At 44.6% G+C, this 18,883-nt stretch overlaps 1 protein-coding gene across 1 annotated transcript in view; it reads left to right on the top strand.

The window, feature by feature from the left end:
* LOC133953799 (vasorin-like) overlaps window positions 1-6,180 on the top strand; it is a 29,700-nt gene extending 23,520 nt beyond the window's left edge. The window contains exon 3 of the mRNA XM_062387897.1: window positions 813-6,180. Coding sequence (XP_062243881.1) covers window positions 834-2,912 — 2,079 coding nt within the window. The 5' untranslated portion in view covers window positions 813-833 and the 3' untranslated portion in view covers window positions 2,913-6,180. The remainder of the gene's footprint in view (window positions 1-812) is intronic.
* The last annotated feature ends 12,703 nt before the right edge of the window (window positions 6,181-18,883 follow it).

Consider the following 18,883-nt stretch of genomic DNA (forward strand, 5'->3'; position numbering starts at 1 on the left):
TGATGGATGAAAACCAGCAATAACCACACATGTCAGGGACAAGGTAACATTTACTACATCAGGCTCAAGTTGGGTTTGGACATACAAATAAAACTGCTCTGGGTTAGTTGTTCCTGTTTGGTCATTTAATACCTAAACGTTGTATTACGGAAAAGATCAGAGTAAACTTGGAATGCGTATAAACATTAATTTATTTCAAAACGGCGCCTCCTGCCCCCCACAAGTCTGTGTGTGGCGCCTATTTCTTTGGTAACACGATAAGGCAAATATGTCAAAACATATGACTGAATGTTCGGGGTGGTGTGTGTCTGTGTGTGTCTCTGTGTGTTCCTTCTCACTCACAGCATATTTGCGGGGTATGTTTGTATGTTGTAGCCGTGTGGCTGCGGCTGTCCGACTGCTCTGCGGCAGACTGGGTTTCACGCACTGAGGACTGTGTCATAAACACAGGGAACGGCTGAATGTGTTTCTCACTTACCACAGGAAGGGTCACCCTGGGTGGGCTGTGTTAGCTCACGGTCTTGGTCTGTGGGTCCTGATCCCGGGGGTATCTGCTCATTAAGGATATAAAACATCAAATCCACTTTGATGGAGCAGTTAGTGTTTGTGTACACTGCCTGCCTGTGTGAGTGTGGAAGCGAGTGTTTGTTGATTAGGCTTGGTTATGAGCTAACAGATTTAGACTTTAGGAATTACATTGAGAAAAATACTTCTTAACTTTCACACATTCATCAGTAACAGTGTCTTTTACTTCATACTGTACTTTAGTATGTGTCACTAACACTAACCGTTTTCTTTCTTGTGTCTTTCAGAGTTCCAGGCCGGACACCACGATGCTACCTTACTTCCTGCTCTTGCTCCTCTCATGTGGGCAGGTGTTGTCCTCCGACTGCCCAGCAGACTGTTCCTGCCCTCTCCAGGACTCTATATTCTGCATTCAACGACGGTCCAGCACTGTGCCCCGTGTTCCCACCCTCACCCGAGAACTCTACATCTTCCAGAACGGCATCAACACTCTGTCCCAAGAATACTTCAGAGGCTTGGTGGAGCTGGAGATGCTCGACCTGAGTCAGAATGAGCTGGTGGAGATTCCAGATGGTGTGTTTGAGATGCTGTCAAAGCTGAAGAACCTGGACCTGTCCTCGAACGACATCACCCACATTTCCAAAGGCAGTTTTTCTGGCTTGGTCCAGCTTGAGAGGCTGTATCTCCATGCAAACATCATTCAGAGTATCCATTTGGAAGCTTTTGAGGGTTTAGATATGCTCCTGGAACTCAAGCTCCAAGGGAACAAGCTCACATCTCTTCCATCCCTGCACTTCCCCAGACTTCTGCTTCTAGACCTCAGCAGCAACAACATCCCAAGCCTGGGACCCTCAGACCTCCAGACTCCTCACCTAGAAGCTCTTAAACTGGCCTCTCTGGGGCTTACCTCTGTGGATGAGAATCTTATAACTTCTCTTGGGAACCTCCATGAGCTCGATATCTCCTCAAACAAGTTAACTGAGGTGCCACAGGCCATCAAGCAAGACTCCCTCAAGGGGCTGACCAAGCTCAACCTGGCAGCCAACCCTTTTGGAGAGCTCAGGATGGAGGACTTCCACAAACTGACTGGACTTCAAGAGCTGGATCTAAGTGGACTTAATCTCAAGGGTTTCCCACAGAGTTTCTTCCAGATATTCCCCAGGTTGATGCGCCTTACAGCAGCTGAGAACCCATTCATCTGCCGGTGTCCATTAGCCTGGTTCCCTCTGTGGCTAACTGAGGAGGGTGTGAGTCTCGGGAGGCCTGAGGAGACTAGATGCCACTTCCCTCTAGTTAATGCTGGAAAGATGCTTTCAGCACTTGAGCACAAAGATTTTGGATGTCCACCTACCACAACAGTGCTGATTGGCTCACCCATTGGAAGCACCTCTGTTCCCAAGATGCTCACCACACCACCTGAAGCCACCCAGACCCTAACAGTCAGCTATACCATTGAACCAGAACTTCCAGTCCTCCCTAGTTCCACCAGAGTGGAAAATGAACCCCACATCTGCCCACCAAACATCTGCCTCAATGGGGGCACCTGTAATTTTGATCCTTTAGGTCAACTCAGCTGTCTTTGTCCCTCAGGAACCTCTGGCCTCTATTGTGAAAATGTGGATGAGGATCCTGAGCCACCACAACCTGCAGCAACAGATGTTTCGGTAGTTGCCACTGTGATGCCCCCTGAACTTGATGCCATCAGCTCACGCCAGGTGACCTCCACATCTATCCTTCTTGACCTGCATCGCTTCATTGAGACACGGCCTCACATTCGTGGGATAAGGTTGACCTACCGTAACCTCTCAGGACCTGACCACCGTCCCATTATCCTGAGTGTACCGGCATCCTACCCCGAGTACACTTTGCGTGGTTTGAGACCCAACTGCACCTATTCAGTATGTGCAAGTCCCCTGGGCGAGAAAGTCCTCTCTAGGTCAAACAGCTCCGTAGAAACAGGGTCGTGTACAGAAGCTCGGACCGAAGGGGTTCCACTGACATCCTTAGAGCCCAGGGTGGAGACACAGAGCCAGGTAACATATACTCTGATCCCTGCCCTGGCTGCCTTGGCATTGGTACTGGGGTTGGCTGTGGTGGCTGGAACGATCATCTGCCTGCGGAGGAGGAGGCAGTCCAAGGCAGGAATGGAGCTGGAGCTGGGCCCAGCTGATCCCGACCCCATGGAGCTTGAGGGGATCAAGGCCTGCCTGGAGAATGGGGGAAATGGAACATTACACCAGAAGCAGCCTGAGATTGAACGTTGTCACACTCCTCAGCCACCTTCATCCTCGCAACAAAATGGGGGCTTGGACTATGAGGTGCCATTGATGCAAGGACATTGCCCATCAAACAACAATCTAGCATCACAAAAGCCTTCCTATTTCTAAGATGCAATAAAATACAAACACTTGGAAAGATTTAGGAGTCAGTGGGCTTACCCATCAGGACTTTTGACATCCTGCTTCGGCTCATTTAGTGGTTAAAGTCTAGTTTCATTCTAATTTCAAATAATCCTCAATTTGAAAAGCGGCACTTACTTATTTGGTCTAAATGATAGATCTATTTCCAAGACCCTAAATGGTACTGAAAGTTGCAGATAGAAAGCATATTGGAAATGTGCTAAACCACTGTGGGACAATAAACAGGATGTGTTTCAAACTCATCCAGCTGAGTTAGATGGTGGTGAGACCCAACCGGGTGATTTAACTAAGTGCAATCTACTAGACCAGTAGAGGAGAGAAAATGGAAGTGCCTTTTTGCATCGACACAACTTTATTCAACAGCTTATTTTTTTATATAAAAGAGACTATGTGAAAGAGCTGTCATCCTGTTGCTGGATTTGGGAGAAACAGGAGGAAGGTGCGTCAGGCCTCAGGACCCGAGGATATGACGGTGGTTTAAATGAGAGCAGGGACTGGCCTGGACCACAGGCCCTGGAGCAAAAAGGGGATTTTGAACAACTCCACCTGCTCCACGGGATCTATGAAAAGAACTTGCACTGAAAAGACATATTCCCTTCCCTTTCTGGTGTCCCAGTGACGAGCCGCCAAAAGACTGATGGTCACATGAGGAAATGCAATAAGAAAAAATATAAAGCTGCCTAAACTCCACATTATGTTGTTGACATAATCTAATCTGAAAGTTTCTTCAGGTGCGGATTTGGATTTTTTCAGTATCAACAGACAATTATTTTTCTTTCTATACATCTCAAAAAGCTTCTGGCTCCGCAGGAGATAACTTTGCTGTGAAAGAGAAATGGACTGAATGAAAAGCCATTGTGAACCGATATTGTTTTGTGCCGTGACGAGAAGACTGTTTTGTGTAGCTGATATCATGATATTCTGTATGATGTGTTTGATGTCTTTTCTATTGTTTGTGTATTTTCTGTTATTGTTCTTTCAGTATTGTCAGTTGAAACGTTACGGATTTTACATTACATGTCATTTAGCTGACGCTTTTATCCAAAGCAACTTACATTTTTAGAACACTCAGCATTTATGAGGGGCCATTTAGGGGTTCAGTATCTTGCCAAGGACACTTAGGCATGCAGATGGGATAGAGTGGGATTCGAACCGGCAACCTTCTTATTGCAGATAATCCCCTAGGCCACGCTCTCCCAAATTTTACCCACCGTGCAAAAAAGGTAAAGTCATAACGTTCATGATCATTTCCTTTTTTTGCGTTTTTAGATTACATGTTTTCTTTCGAGTGAGTGTAGAAGTAAATTACTAATTTAAATTTATGAGACCTTCTCAATCGGCTTTCATACGACGATGAATTAGCCTCTGCTGGAAACGGCCAATATTTTGTGGCTTCCGGTGTAGACAGCTGATATCCGAACTGCTGTACACAGTTCACAGTGCGACTAGATGCTTTATCATTGAGTCTTTGCGCCACTCAAAACACAAACAGTGATACTTTCTTTACGTGTTTAAGGTCTGGACGATATGTTGACTAATCTCGGACGGTCGGCAATCAGAGCCTGCTCAAACGTGATTGGTCGAAGTAGAATATACAGAATCTGTTTATAGACATTTACGAGAACGCCAACAAAAACAACCAGCGGCATCAACTCTAGGAAGTTTGAATTAAATAATTCAAACTACAACTCTGCAACAGAGCTTTGTCAGCGACATACCGTCAAACTAAATCTCACCGTTAAGTGTCAGACACTCTCTTGTCTCTGCCGACGCTTCATAAAGACACGGTTCAGCCTCAGACTTCCAACACTGGGTTCAAAGGCCTTTTGCCACAGAGCCCAAACCCATAAAGCTGCACACAGGTGCCGAGCAAACAAAGCAAGTTCTAGGAGATTCAAGGCAATTTGCTGGAAGTGTCAGTAACTTTGAGACACTGGTTGTTTCCTCTCTGTGTTGCCGACTGCATCCTTTTTGAGATAGAGTCCAAACAGTTCCATCCATCCATCCATCCATCCATTATCTATTCCGCTCATCCTTTTGAGGACCTTTGGGGGGTGGGGCCCATCCCAGCTGAGTGAGTAAGAGGCGGGCACATCCTGGACATGTTGTCACCAAACTGACAAATAAAGACAAACAATCCTTCACCCTCATGTTCACAGCTACAGTTCAGTTAGCTTTGCCAGTTTACCCAACCTGCTTGTGTTTGGACCGTGGGAGGAAGATTTATTGCACGCAGGTGTGAGAACATGCTAACGCCACAGAGCTGGAGTGAGTGGACAGTGTTAACCACTGTTCCACCGTGCCGCCTTTTCACAGTGTTCCCCTGAAGCTTTGTGTTCTCATCTGACACGCTTTCCCTCTTGCTGCTTCTCGACACTACACTTTAAACATCCTGTGTTTTTGCCTAACACAAATCATTGGCGTGTGTTTTTCTTGTTTACTGCTTAACCAGACTGTGAAATGCACCATTCGGAGGAATTTATTTTCGTCCAAGTCTCGGAAAGTCACAAACATTTAGTGCTTTTTTTTTTCTCCCTTCTCCCTAAGAACAGATTAAATGAATCCCAGGCAGGTTACCAGCTACGTGCCTTAGCAGCTCTCTGAGCCTTACCGAGCTCTCGTAGAGTCAGGTTACACACTGTTGTGTATTTCAGGAACAAAAGGGCCTTTATTTTGCCTCACAAGACATCGCATTTTATTACATTACAAACTAAAAATGAAGAAAGATGAAATGTAATGTAACCAATTTAGCCAGGTTTTAAAATAAAAGAGCTTTCTTTGTACTCGGTCGTCTGAACAGCCAAAAGCTAAAATGACTGTGTGTTTTCAGTTGGATTGTTCAGGTGCGTGTGTGTTTGTTCGCGTGACGTATGTGTGTTTGGGTAAGTTGTCGTCTTTATAATGGAGCTCATGCACTACACTGTCCAAAATCAACTCCCCATCCGCCAGCTCCTCTTCTTTTCTTCACTCTGTCAATATCCCAGCAGACACAGACACAGACGCTCATATACAATATCTGCTTTCCCCCAATATATCAAGTGGAAGACTCTGTTTGGCTTTGGACAGTGAGCGGAGGCAGGACATGTTTGAAATACTTTCAACGTGCTTGTTACGGTTTCTTCTCTGTTTATTCAGGGGAAGCGTTTCTGTTTTATCGTGTTTGTCAGATTCGTCTTTACATGTTCGTCAGATGCTGAGAAAAAAAGAGCAGTATTAAAATGCCTTAATGACAAAACGCCTGTGGTTCTGTGTGTTTATTTCATGAATGGCACTGGCTGAAGATATAAGTCACTTTTATACATTTTAATGGAGCTGTAATGAATATGTTAACGAGCTCAGTAGCAAGTTTTTACAGTTTTCCTCCTTTTTGTGGATTTGAGGAATCTGGGCTTCTGTCGTTTATAAGCCAAGTTTAAGACTTTTTACTAACTTTTATTAAAGAGGTTTGTCAAGTACGACAGATATGAAGAAATAGATGCAGAGGATATTAATGGATTGAGATAATAACTCTTTGTCGAATGTACAAGGGTGTTTAATAAAAGAGTGAGAAAAATATTTCATTCCCAACAGAAGATTCCTCTCACACACAGAGACACACACAGACACACACACACACACAGAAACACACACTGACCTCAACCACAACCTGATTACTTTATAAGGTTATGTCGGTGTGTGGATGGAGATCATTTGCCATATTTTCCGCTAATAACCAAGAACAGATGCTGATGGAAAAAAACAAACTAAATAACACAAAGTTTCCAGATGAGACCACTGAGCTGCCTTTGCCAGTGGCTGTTTTCATGCTGACTCAACTGTTTCAAAGTCCACATTGAAACAGTGAGGAACTCAAGATTCAGCTTGTGAGGGTAAATCATCCACTGAACATCTGGTTTATCTGGTTTACATCTGGTTAATCTTTTCCATAGAGTGAATGTTTGGATTTTTCGATCCAGATATAAACACTCCTGCTCCAGTGTTGTGTCACTGATCAGAAATTCAAGGAAAAACCCGAGTGGAAGCGAAGTTGACTTCACTGCTGAGGTATGTCTGCTCTTATGAAAAAAAGATCACTGGAGCTGCAGTGCAGTTTGAGTGTGTTGTGGATCTTTTGCAAATTTAACACAAACGTGTGGAAACGACGGAGCAACCCTGGAGGAACACAGGTGTCGCTCTGTCCCGGTCTTTACACAGAGCTGTGATAAGATACCAGTGTGAAGTGACACAAGCACAGTCTGCATTTATTATACTAATAAACACAACATTGTGCTTTGTCGAGGGCTGTGCCTCGTGCCGGATTGTTACACAGCTGCAAGGGCAAGAGGGGAGGAAGACTCACAATCTCTGAATGAGCAGCAGCGGTGACACTGTTTCTTATTTGTTCTGGCACAGACAGACGCCATCAAGGTTCCATTGATACACTCGCTCCAGCCGTGTTGGTTCAGGCCTCGGCTACATGACGGAACATATTTTCTCAAATGGATATTTTTCCTATTTGTCCAGAAAAGAGAACTAAACAGCAGTCTGGGCCGTAGGTAGGTAGCGATAAAGTTACGATCCATCAAATACTTGATGATGAACATCATTGTTGTTTCTGGTGAGGTTTGGCTCGTGTCCCGTCTGCCCACATGGAGGAGGTGTAACTTGTGAACTACACTGCAGCCAGCCGCTAGGGGGCAATCAAGGCACTTTGGCTTCACCTTTGAGGGGCTGTCCATCTTTTTAGACAGTCAATGTTTGCAGGCGGAGAAAGGTCAAATAAACCGTTACCTATCATATTTCAGAATATTTTTGTTACTATTTATTAAGTTTCCAAGAATTCTTAATTTTCAAACGTAATTTTAATTTGACATGAAACATCATTCAGCCCATTCCGCCACGAGCAGCAGTCGACACTTCAGGAAACCTTCACATTCAGGTGCTGCATCCTATGTTTCCCATGTGAGCTTGTTCACCGAAATAAAAATGCTACCGAGATGTGATATTTAATCATAAACTAATAAACAAGCTGGAAAAATAGACAGAAGCAGATGCATAAAGAAGTTACGACAAGTGCAACTTCCTGCTGACGTCTGAATCCGTCACTTTTCCATTTGAACAAGTGCAAATCCCAGAAAAACACAAATTATACTGTTTCTAAGAGTTTGGACGACTGAAGCAGGCACATGAGGCTCAGAGAGCAGGTTTCTCTGATTATCATCCTGAATCCCACAGAAAATGACTGTGGGATAAACAGTTTTGTTTGGTTGTATTATGCGTTTACTAAAACCAGTGCCAGTTTGAAAGGATGTGGTGTTGGATGGCAAACTGTAACCGAGGCGGCAAGTGATTTCCTTTTTTAGGATTGTGCAGAGCAGTGGGCAGCGTACATAAACACTGATATAACGCTTGTAAAATGTCAGAATAGCACAGAAGCGATAGAACAGGAAACTAGGACGGAGTCTGGAACATTCTTTTTTTTTTGCCCACTTCTCAGATCCTCGTGTTGGTGAAAGGAATTCGACGAGAAGCTGGAAAAATACTCTCCGGAAAAACTATCCAGTGACAAACAAGTGTTCGGGACAGTTTGCTAGAAACACAGCACACATCAGGTCAGGATGTGTTGTGTTGTGTGTCTCACTAAGAACACAACTTGCACACTGAACGACGTGTGTAACTATATTCATTCTCAGACTTACTGGAGATCTTGCACAGACACGATAGATCACAGTGTAGTTTACTTGTTGACATGCGATTGTTTATGCCTTAATGGAGACGTATTGTGCTTTTTATTTGTCTTGGGGGCATTTTCATCATTTTCCGAGAGAGTAATTCATGTTTGTTGCATATTCTCTACAAGTTTAATATGTTTTTGTTACTTCACACACATTAACTCCAACTTTAAAAGCAGTTTTGTAATCATTTACACATGCAGAATCTCTTTATATTTAACAAAACCTTATTGGTGCAAATCAAGTCAACAATATCTGCAATGCAGCATTAATCTGGACAAAAATAGAAGGTGTTTCATGTATTTACTCTTTATTTAAAGACCTGATGTTACAGCGTGAAGGTGTGGCTGGTCCCCGACGTGATCAAAGTTTGCTTTCATTTTAAAATTAAGTATATAACCACACAACCAAACTCCGACTTCACAGCCCATCGCCCTCATTAGCCCCAAATGTGCTTCTCGTTCAGAGAGCTGAGGCTGAGGGGCGCTGAGAGAAGAGAAAGAGACGCAGAGAGAAAAAAGAGAAAGCAGGGGGGGGGGGGGGGGGGTTGATTTATTTGAACAATCTGGTTGTAATGAAAGCGGCCGCTGGGGGTGGATAGATGGAGCGAGCAGAGAAAAGAGGAGGGAGGGAAACCAGTGAACGGGGGGGGGAAATCCAACTGCAGACAGATTGTTGGACTTGATAATGGTTTAAACGGACCATACAAACCTCTCAACCCCCCCGGCTCAGTGTGTGTGTGTGTGTGTACATGTACTGTTCCTCACTTACCATATTACAACTGTGAATTCCAGATGCCGCGATATATCTTTCTATCGGTGCTGACATACCTGTGCGATATATGAGGGCCAGAGAGAGAATGTTAACTACAGCTGCTCACACACTAAAAGCATGCTTTATGGTTTCTGTCTCCTGGAGGCCGACGCTTTTTTTCGTCGGCCTCCAGGAGAGAAAAACTGCGACACAAAGATCTTGGATGTCTGAAGTTAAAAGGATTTGTACAGACGCCAGATTTTAAAAACCCATTTACAAATGCACTGAATCTTTTGGCACTGATTCCAAACGCAGATCTGTCCCCGTAATGCATTTCTACTTGTGAGCGGGACGTTTATGTGTCCGCTCGGATTAAAACCCATCGAATCACTGCCTCTTACTGGAGTTACATAGATTCACAGAAACCGGACCTGCCTTCATCTGTGGCATGAAGATACAACACAACAAATCCTGGATCTGCCCGTTTATCTGATTCCTGCATAACAGTAATTAATTCTTAATAAAATCTAAATTAATGAGTACTATTCCAAAAATATGACGTGGTAATGATTACTTGAATCTAATTTAATCTTTAAAATGTCTCTTGCTGTAATAGACTAACTTTCGGACTTCTCCCAGACTATTGCGTCTACCAGTGTGTTCTTTCTATTCCCATTCAATCATCACTGGGAGCAAGATGTATGATTTGAAGGAATTTGAAAGGTTGTGTTGAAACCACATGATTAACACAAACATTTATCAAACTCAAGAATTGAACAGATTTACTCTCATTTGAGCAACATTTGCTAAGATCTGTGATTCCCGTCTGTTTTATAAACCACAAGTCCAGAGAAGAGACAAAGGAAAGAATTGAGAAACAAACTTTTTATTTTTTATTGCTGATTTATAAGATTCATCGAAAGTGAAAGCTTATCCACACTTTCTGGAATATCTTAAACAATTCTGACTTGACTTAAATTGAACCTTCCTCTTTCTCAGAGGCCTGTTTTTTACCTTCCAGGGTGAAGAGCAGCAGAATGAGCCCTGATGCTCACATGAGCGGTGACATCACAGCATTTGGACTCAATCAATCACTTAAAAAGCAGAACTGAACAAAGTGAATCACTTACAGAGGAGCCTGACTTTGTTGTCGTCTCCAAAATGGCTTCCCACACAGTCTTGGTCGAGTTCTCATGTTCCTTCTTCTCATGAGAAAATCCCGGTGGATAAAGTGCTGGACGACTCTTTTCCCCTCTGAACTACAACACACACTTTAATTGAATTAGCTTTAATTGCCATTCATTTGCCCGAAGAGCCCAAAGGTCTCCTCTAACCCAGGGCGCCTAATGACTTCCATGTTCTCCGAGGCACAATTTGAAGTTAAATGGAAAAGCGACACAGCACAGGGCAGCGCTACCCGAGATCTCTGAGATAAGAAAACAGTTTCCCATAAAGGACGAGGACTGGAGGAGAACTCTCCCGTAGCTAATCGAAGATACGAAAACTGAGGAAGAATCAGACGAGGAAACAAACTAGAGCAGAAACAAGATCCTTAAATTCTCCTGGAATTTCAAACCTAAGATGAAATGGTTGCATAACAACGATTGCACCAGTTTCCACTCGCTCATAGATCTGTTTTCTATCTATGCCTGATTTTATTCATCAAAATTCATGAATAATTCTTTGAAAAATGTTGAGTGTTAAGGAAAGTGAATAGCTTTATCGCAGAGTTCCTCCCTGACCCATATTCCACCCTTTCACCCAGATTGGATCAAATCCGTTGAGTAGTTTCTGTTTAATCCAGGAACCAGTCAGACACACAGCGATGCAAGTGAAGTGAAAGAAAGGTGCAGTCAGCAGATGTAACCTGTGTGTCGGTGGAGGGAGGACTCGTGGCCCCTTGGAGCAGCAGCTGAGGGTTTATTGGGCTCCAGTATTTCTTCTTTTGTGGCACAACAATAGGGCCCCGGGGCCAGGCAGGGTCGAGTTGTGATAGGAGATGACACGAGTGCACAGAGCGGGGATTACCGAGGACTCGCACTTTCTCTGGGGCCGTCACTGCAAAGCATAACAGACACACGGCCGTGTGGAACACATGTCTGCGTACAATGTGCAGGAGGCGTGAGTCACACAGGAGCATGGGAAGGCGCAGTCATGCGGGCAGACGTGTCAAAGAGCACAGACACAGAGACATCACAGCGCTGACAGAGACATTCAGTCCACTGAGATAAGAAAGTGGTGAAGCTCTTCTTTTGTAGAAGATCTCTGTTTCACTTTGTGTCTAGAGCAGTTTGATGTTGAAGTGGTTTATAGTGACGAACGCACAGAGACCGTTTAGCCTCCTTCAGCAGGTGGTTGTTGGTTTGAAGGCCTCAGACCCTGGTCCTGTCTTCAGCAGCTGGAGACAGATGTTTGATTCCAACCCGATGAACCTGCCACACAGAGGTTTGGAGAGTTCTTCAACCTCAGCCTCTAATCTGGTGATTCAACATTCACTACATGCAGTCCACGAGGGGTTTGGGTGTTTTGTAGGGACGTGTGGCCACCCCGCCGTGATGAACATGTCGGCACAGAGGTGGTCAAAGCTGCCCCCCCCCCCACCCCCCCATCAAGCTGCTAAGCTACTACAGAAGTTAACCTGTACACCCAGGTGAGCATTTTCTTTATTCACTCTTAACTCCCCTCAGTCTCTCCTCCTCAGCTCCACAGAACAAAGCTCCTCTCTGAAGCCTCCACTGCTGCGGGGCTGTTCCCCTCGACCTCTCTCCCCCCCTCGACAGGTGACCTCCGACCCCCGGAGGCTGCAGGCCTCTCGCAGCAACAATACAGGGTGTTTCCAGCGTCTTAGCTATTTCCAGCCTCCGATCCCTTCCCCTTGTCATCTCTAATTACTCCTTTTCTGTCGCTCCTCTTCTCCGTGTGCCTTCCTGACCGCTGCTTCTCCTTGTCTCTCCCACTCGTGAGCTTTGATGTGATGTTACGAGCTCATTCTTACATTTAAACCAACAAGTTGGCAGCGACACACAACTTACATCTAAATGTCTCAGCTTTTCTTTTTACCTTGTCTTGTTTTCTCCCCCCCTTTCTTCTTCCCTCCCACGATCTGTTTGCTGCCCCCTGGACTCAGGAAACGTCTGGTACGCCTCTGGGCCTCTCCCCTCCCCTCCCCTCCCCTCCCCTCCCCTCATCAAATTGATACCAATTGAGTTATTAAGTAGCCACCCCCATGACAAAGGCCCCTGTTTTATTGGTGCTCGTGGAGCCAGATGTGAGGCAGGTTTGGACGTGACCTGGCAGGAAGGAGGGAGTGGGTGGAGGACGCGGGGGTGGGGGGGGAGTCAGGAGGGAGAGAGGGAGGAAGTCATTTGTATTTGGACAATATCAAACATTTTTGTTGGGTTTTATGAGGTGTGTTGTTTCCTGAATTTACCAGCTGGTCAGAACTGGTGCTGGTTCACACTCGGTCCCAAGTTGATTCTTATTTGGATCATGATGTTAGATTTATTATTATATTTAAATCCACTAGATTCAGATGGCTTCAGAAGTGCTTTAAAAACACAGATTTACCAGTTAACTAAAGTTTAAATTCCCTTAACAGCTTAACATCTGACAGTGACAGATTGAGTTTGTGTTTAGTTGCTTGAACCCAGAGAGAAGAGGAGTTTGTTTTGAACTAAGGGAGGAACTTTGGTTTCTACAGATTCATTCTGGGCCTCGTCTCCTCCATGTTCACTGTTTCCTACTGGAGACGGCTGGTGCTGGTTCTTTCCAGGACACCGGTGAGTGACGGTTGGAGGAGACGATGAAGGGAAGACATGGAAAATAAGATGAGTTTGTGAGTCATAGCTCAAAATGTGTCAGGGACAGGGGCGGATCTAGGAGTGGGGCCAGGGGGGGCGCCGACCCCAGCTGGAATCTGATTGGTCCTTCAAGTTTTTTGAAACAATTTTTCAATGATGTGTGGGTTTGCTCAAAACTATAGAGCCAACGGTCAACTGGTAATGATTTAAATGTGCACGTTACTCACTGTGTCTCGATCCAGACAGATTGCATCACAGCAGCCAACAAACACACTCCAGGGAAGTTAAGGTTTCAAACTTCTCCCAGGATTCATTCTGCTTCAGCAACAAACCCTTTTTCAAAGAGGTAAAAACAAAAGGACACAGCCTCTTAACTTAAGACACAGCTTCTGAATCAGAAATTCTTTATGTATGTATGTTGGCCTCTACATATTGTGATGCCTCTGCACTGAGAGCAGACTGACCTGGGACCTGGAGGTTTTTCACACTGGGTGCGGTGCGTCTCATGTCGCTGATATTTCATAGAACTCATATTGTTCTCTGCAGCTTTACGAGCACATTGTTCTCTTTAAGTTGAAATGTTTTTTCTTTCCTCTGCTGAGCAGGAACGACTCCTCTCCAGTGTTTCACAATGAACAACAGCCAATGGGAGGAAGTCCAAACCGTCCTCAGAGAGGCACTGAACATTCACACTTAAACATTTTAACGTACACTTCCTCCTTTTTTTCCCAGATTCTCCATCTGCTCCTCAGTCGTGTTTGGCTGCTTTCAGCTTGTTGACCGACAGACATCAGCTCATTTCCTTTCACACTCACGAGTCCCTGAAGAGCCTCCACACAAACGACAGACCTCCCTCAGTTATGAGTTTTTCCTGCTCGGACAAAAGACATTGTGTGTGTCCGTCTCTGTTGAGACGAGCGAGTGTGATGAAATGTTTGAACTCGTCAGACTCGGCGCTTCGGGAGCAGGTGCAGGCGACGGAGGACACAATGATTTCACCTCGGAGACGAGAAGCACAAGGTCAGCTATGTTCATAATGTGAGAGAAAGACACACAAAACACACATGAACACACACACAGACACACACACAGGCACAGACATATTTAAGCTCTGTTGTATTTCGCTGTCACTACTGACAGAACATTGCATTTTGTTGTGGATCTGGACCAACGGGTGATTCTTTTTAAACATTTTCATAAATGTAACAGAAAATAGTTCCTGGATCTTGATGAAAAACAAATCTGGAATGTTGAGGAGACTTATATTTAAGTGTTTAATTGTTTGTAATTCTGGTGCAAAATAAGTAGTTAGCACAAACTTTCCGGAAACATAAACTTCCCGACATCATAGCTAATCAAAAATAATACGTGAAAATAAGTTTTAGCTGAATGTTTTGTTCCGTAAGAAACCAAACATAGAAACTCAGATCAGACTAATCACATTGCCCCCCCCCCCCCCCCCCCCCCGCTCCACTCTCACACACAGGCAGATTATGGATTGTGTGGGATCAGCGGTGACTGTGAGAACACTGGAAAGCTCGCAGGTGGGAGATTGAATATTAAGAACCCAGCAGCAGGCTGTGTGGCGCCCGCTGAGAGGAGATATGAGAGATTGTGTTGAAGGGATTCTTGTGTGTGTGGTGATGTGTGGCCGGGGAGAAACCAGAGAGGAAATGGTTTTAATGGGACACAGATGTGTGCGCCAGTACCTTCTGGGTCAATATGGGATGACTTTCCTGATTATATTAGTTCAAACTTTTCGAGACATGTCTTCACCAATCTGGGATATATTTGGCCTTGTGTTTGTGCGATGGGAGGATTAGTGGAGATGCATCGTCCATCTTGACGTACAGTTGGGTTGTGACACAGAAGTGATGTAAATACAAGCCCATTGAGCTGGAGGGGATTCAGGAAACACAGATTTTAATACAGATCGGTCAAAACTGAGGAAGAAGAGGCTGAGAAACCCAAACTTTTAATCTAAAACATTAGTTTAGCTCCAAAAATGAAGTGAAGCTCCAGAAATGAGCTTGTTAACGTAGGTTTGGGAGCCGGGCCACACCTCCAGCACACCTCCAAACACCTGTCACGCTCCCCTCTTCTCAGATTTCCCTTAATCCATTCACCCTTTAACCCCGTCCCTCCCTCTGCTCATCTAAACTCTCATCCCTCCATCCTCTTTCACCTCCTTTCCCTCATCCCTTCGTCTTATTCTGTTTGCTTCCTCTCAGACGTCTCACACATATTCTTCTTTTCCTCTACACATCCCAACCTCAAATCTTTCAGCTTCTATCCTGAGGCTAAATTTCTGATTGTCTCAATCTGTCTCAAAAACTCATAAACGCACTTTTTCTTTTCAGGTTGAGCAGTAAACGGATCTTCACGTCTCAGCAGCATCTAGTTCTAGTATTCTCACAGGTTTATCTCGGCCTGAAACAACTTCTCTGTCCTCATTCGTCCAAAACATTGTTATCCTCTGCCATTGTACAACTAGTTCAATATTGAGTTATGTGACATTTTAATAAGGATTTCCATTATGAAGAGATGGATTAGAGCTCTGACGGTGGAACAGGAGCCAGCCTTGCACAAGGCGAGTTAATCCAAACCACAGCTGCAGCGCTCGTGATGCAATCTCATGAGAGGACTGTTCAATATTAGTGAAAATAAATAAAACAGAGCAAACATCCTGATTCACATGTTTTTCTTTTATTCCTCTCTCTGCTGACTCTCTCTTTTCCTTTCCTCCCTTTCCTGCTCACTGATAAACTGAAAGAAAGAAGAGTAACAGCCGCCTTAAATACTCTAGCACCTCTGTCATGTTTGTTCAGACAATGTTATCAAACTATTGAAGATACATTCTAAACTGTTGACACATTTTATGGTGACGTGTTTGAATGCCCTGGTATTTTACTGACTGTGTTGCAACTCCTTATGGACACAGTTCACCAGTATGTCCTCCAGTAGCCACTTCCAGCAGGACAATATAAAGTGTCATGAACACCTCACTCACCAGATCTACATCCCATAGAAGGAAACACCTTGTCCAGGACGTCCAATGCTTTCACTTGTAAATGTGAGCAGCAGCAGAACAGTGCCCGTGTTAAAGTAGGGCATTCAAACTGTGTCTGTTGCTAAGTGACAGCAGTCATAATAATAATACCACATTATTTGTGTAGCACTTATCACAACGAGGTTACAAAGTGCTTCACACAAAGGTCCACGGCAGTGAGGGCGGGACAGGCCGGTGACGCAAATCACAGAAATCCTCCGTAGACCAGATCTACATGGAGGAGACAGAGTCCTCGACAGGAAGTGTCCCCGGATTGGGACATGTTAGCATGTAGCACGAACTCCATGCATCTCCATGCAGTTAGCATGTTACTGAAACAGAGGGTCCAGCTGGCAAAGCACAAACAAACCCTCCAAACATTCATAAATAAATAAACAATATAGATCTGGACAGAGGAATAACGTCATTAGAATCTGGAGTGGCTGGTTCTGAGATGGATCCAAAGATGGTTCTGACCCGGCCCTTTAGCAAGTCTCTCCCCACTTCACAACCACAGTGATTGTATTAATAAATAAAACTGGTGTTAAATCTCCATTTACGCAACTTTTGGTAAAAGTCCATCAGCAGAGGAGGAGGAGAAGTGTGTCATACTTTAAGGATTTTGTTTTGCCAACCTATAACAACATTATGACGTAATTATCTGACTTAGCTAGTTGGCCTTTCGCTGCCTGGGGGAACAAACCTGTAATATGGATATTTATAGTTTGATTCGTTCCTTCTGGAACATTCTTCATCGCTTAGTGAACACCGAGTTCTTTTCTTTCCACCCACCTTGTTTCGAATCGGCCAATGAGATTAATACGTTGTCTGAGAAACGACTGTGCAGCTCGGCCTGTTTTTCTCATTCCGTGTCTCGGCCCTGTCGTCTCTGAGGTACGAGCGGATTGAGTGCCGACTGACGGACGGAATTAAGTACGTGCAAACTCTCTGGCAACCCTCCCGTCAGTACCTCAGAGCGTTTAATCAAAACCATGCCCCCCACTTGCCCCCGTCCTTCCACTGCAGCTCCTCCACTCTTCTCCAACAGAAAGAGAAGTCCTCCTTTTCTTCTTCTTCTTTTTTAATACAGTGCAAAGTTTACACAAAGGAGAGCCTTATCCCCGGAGCCTGCCTCTCTCGCTCCTTTCCAAATACCTGCAGGATGAAATCAAACTCCCTTTTGAAAATTGCATTATAAGTGTGTGTGTGTGTGTGTCTCCCCCCCCCCTCCTCTCTCTCTAACCTCTCCCCTTGTCAGATGAGCGTGGCCCCCCCCAGGAGAGGGTCAGCCGTCACTCCGTGGGCGTCACACTTCGTTGCAGGTCTTAATTAATGCACGGGGGGGTTTCATGGGAGAACGGAGGCGCTGCCAGAGAAAACACAGGAAGCTGGAACAGGTAAGATTCAGCTTTACATGGATGGACGAGGCATTTTTAGGAGCTGACGCGTGAAGCTCGACAAAATGATCTGGCACCTTCCTCTCCGAGACATATGTCCGAATTGGTGGAACGTCTACTTTCCATAAGTTAACCAGCTGGAGGGAAACGGGTGAGTGAATATTAAATGTAGAGTTCTTTCATTTCATCCCTCAATCACATCATCGTATGAAACTGAACCGGTACAATGACCAACTGTGCTTTGTTTGTCTCGGGCCTGTTTCCCTGTTTGTTGAACTTGTCATGAACCAAAATGAGGAAACTGCTGAACTTCATCTTATCGAACCGCAAACAAACATCTGCAAAGTTGAATTTGAGAATATGGAACTTGAGTTAAACAGGAATATAAAGCTGCTTTTTGAGGACGTGCAAAAAAGCAGCTTGAGCAACACGCTCACAATCATGTGTCTTGTTGTTGTGAGTCCGTCTGACAATTTTTCGAGCTGTAAACTAAATCATAGGACCTTGATGAGACATGTCATTGCTGGTTTTCATATCACATTAATTTAGAAAAATATCATTACTAAATCTACGTGTTAAGGATGGCTAACAGCGCCTCCTAGTGTTTCAAACCCTCTCAGACTCTGCAGGGCCGATGCTTACGTGAAGTTAGGATTTAGCCAAAAGTTAGTTTAGGAAACTTTGTTGATCTGGTTTCTCTCCTCCTGGGAGGTCAGAGGTCAGGATCAGCTGGAGGAGATTCAGGGTCTGTCGGGTGAATCTCCAGTGAGGTAGATACAAGTGTGAATCAGATCCCAGGAGTCTTTGGTGTTGAATGATGCATATTATCATTAGTTTATTCCCCGAGCATGTGGGTAAACAATCAGGAGGATGAAGCTCTTAAAACAACACAATTAGAGTTGTGTCACCTCTAAAACTCACTGATGAACTCATTGGCTCTTATGTTTAATGACACATATATCAAAAATAAACGTTAACACTGTTTCTTTAGGCGCGGTTATGAGCTGCATGTCTTTTTCGGGGCCAAACGTAACAACCAATAAATGGTTCGGGAGATACAACATGTTGAGTGAACTGGGGAGTTTACCTGAGGACTGGCTCGACTCGTTGTTTCCAGTCTTGGTGCCAAAAGTACTCGGCTGCTGGCGGCCGCTCAAGTGTGATGTGTGTCGTGCAGACATGACAGTGGCATCTAGCTTCTTATTCATCTGGAGGAATTAAAGAGGAT

This window comes from Platichthys flesus, chromosome 5 (assembly GCF_949316205.1).
Source record: "Platichthys flesus chromosome 5, fPlaFle2.1, whole genome shotgun sequence".
In the NCBI taxonomy this organism is placed as follows: Eukaryota; Metazoa; Chordata; class Actinopteri; order Pleuronectiformes; family Pleuronectidae; genus Platichthys; species Platichthys flesus.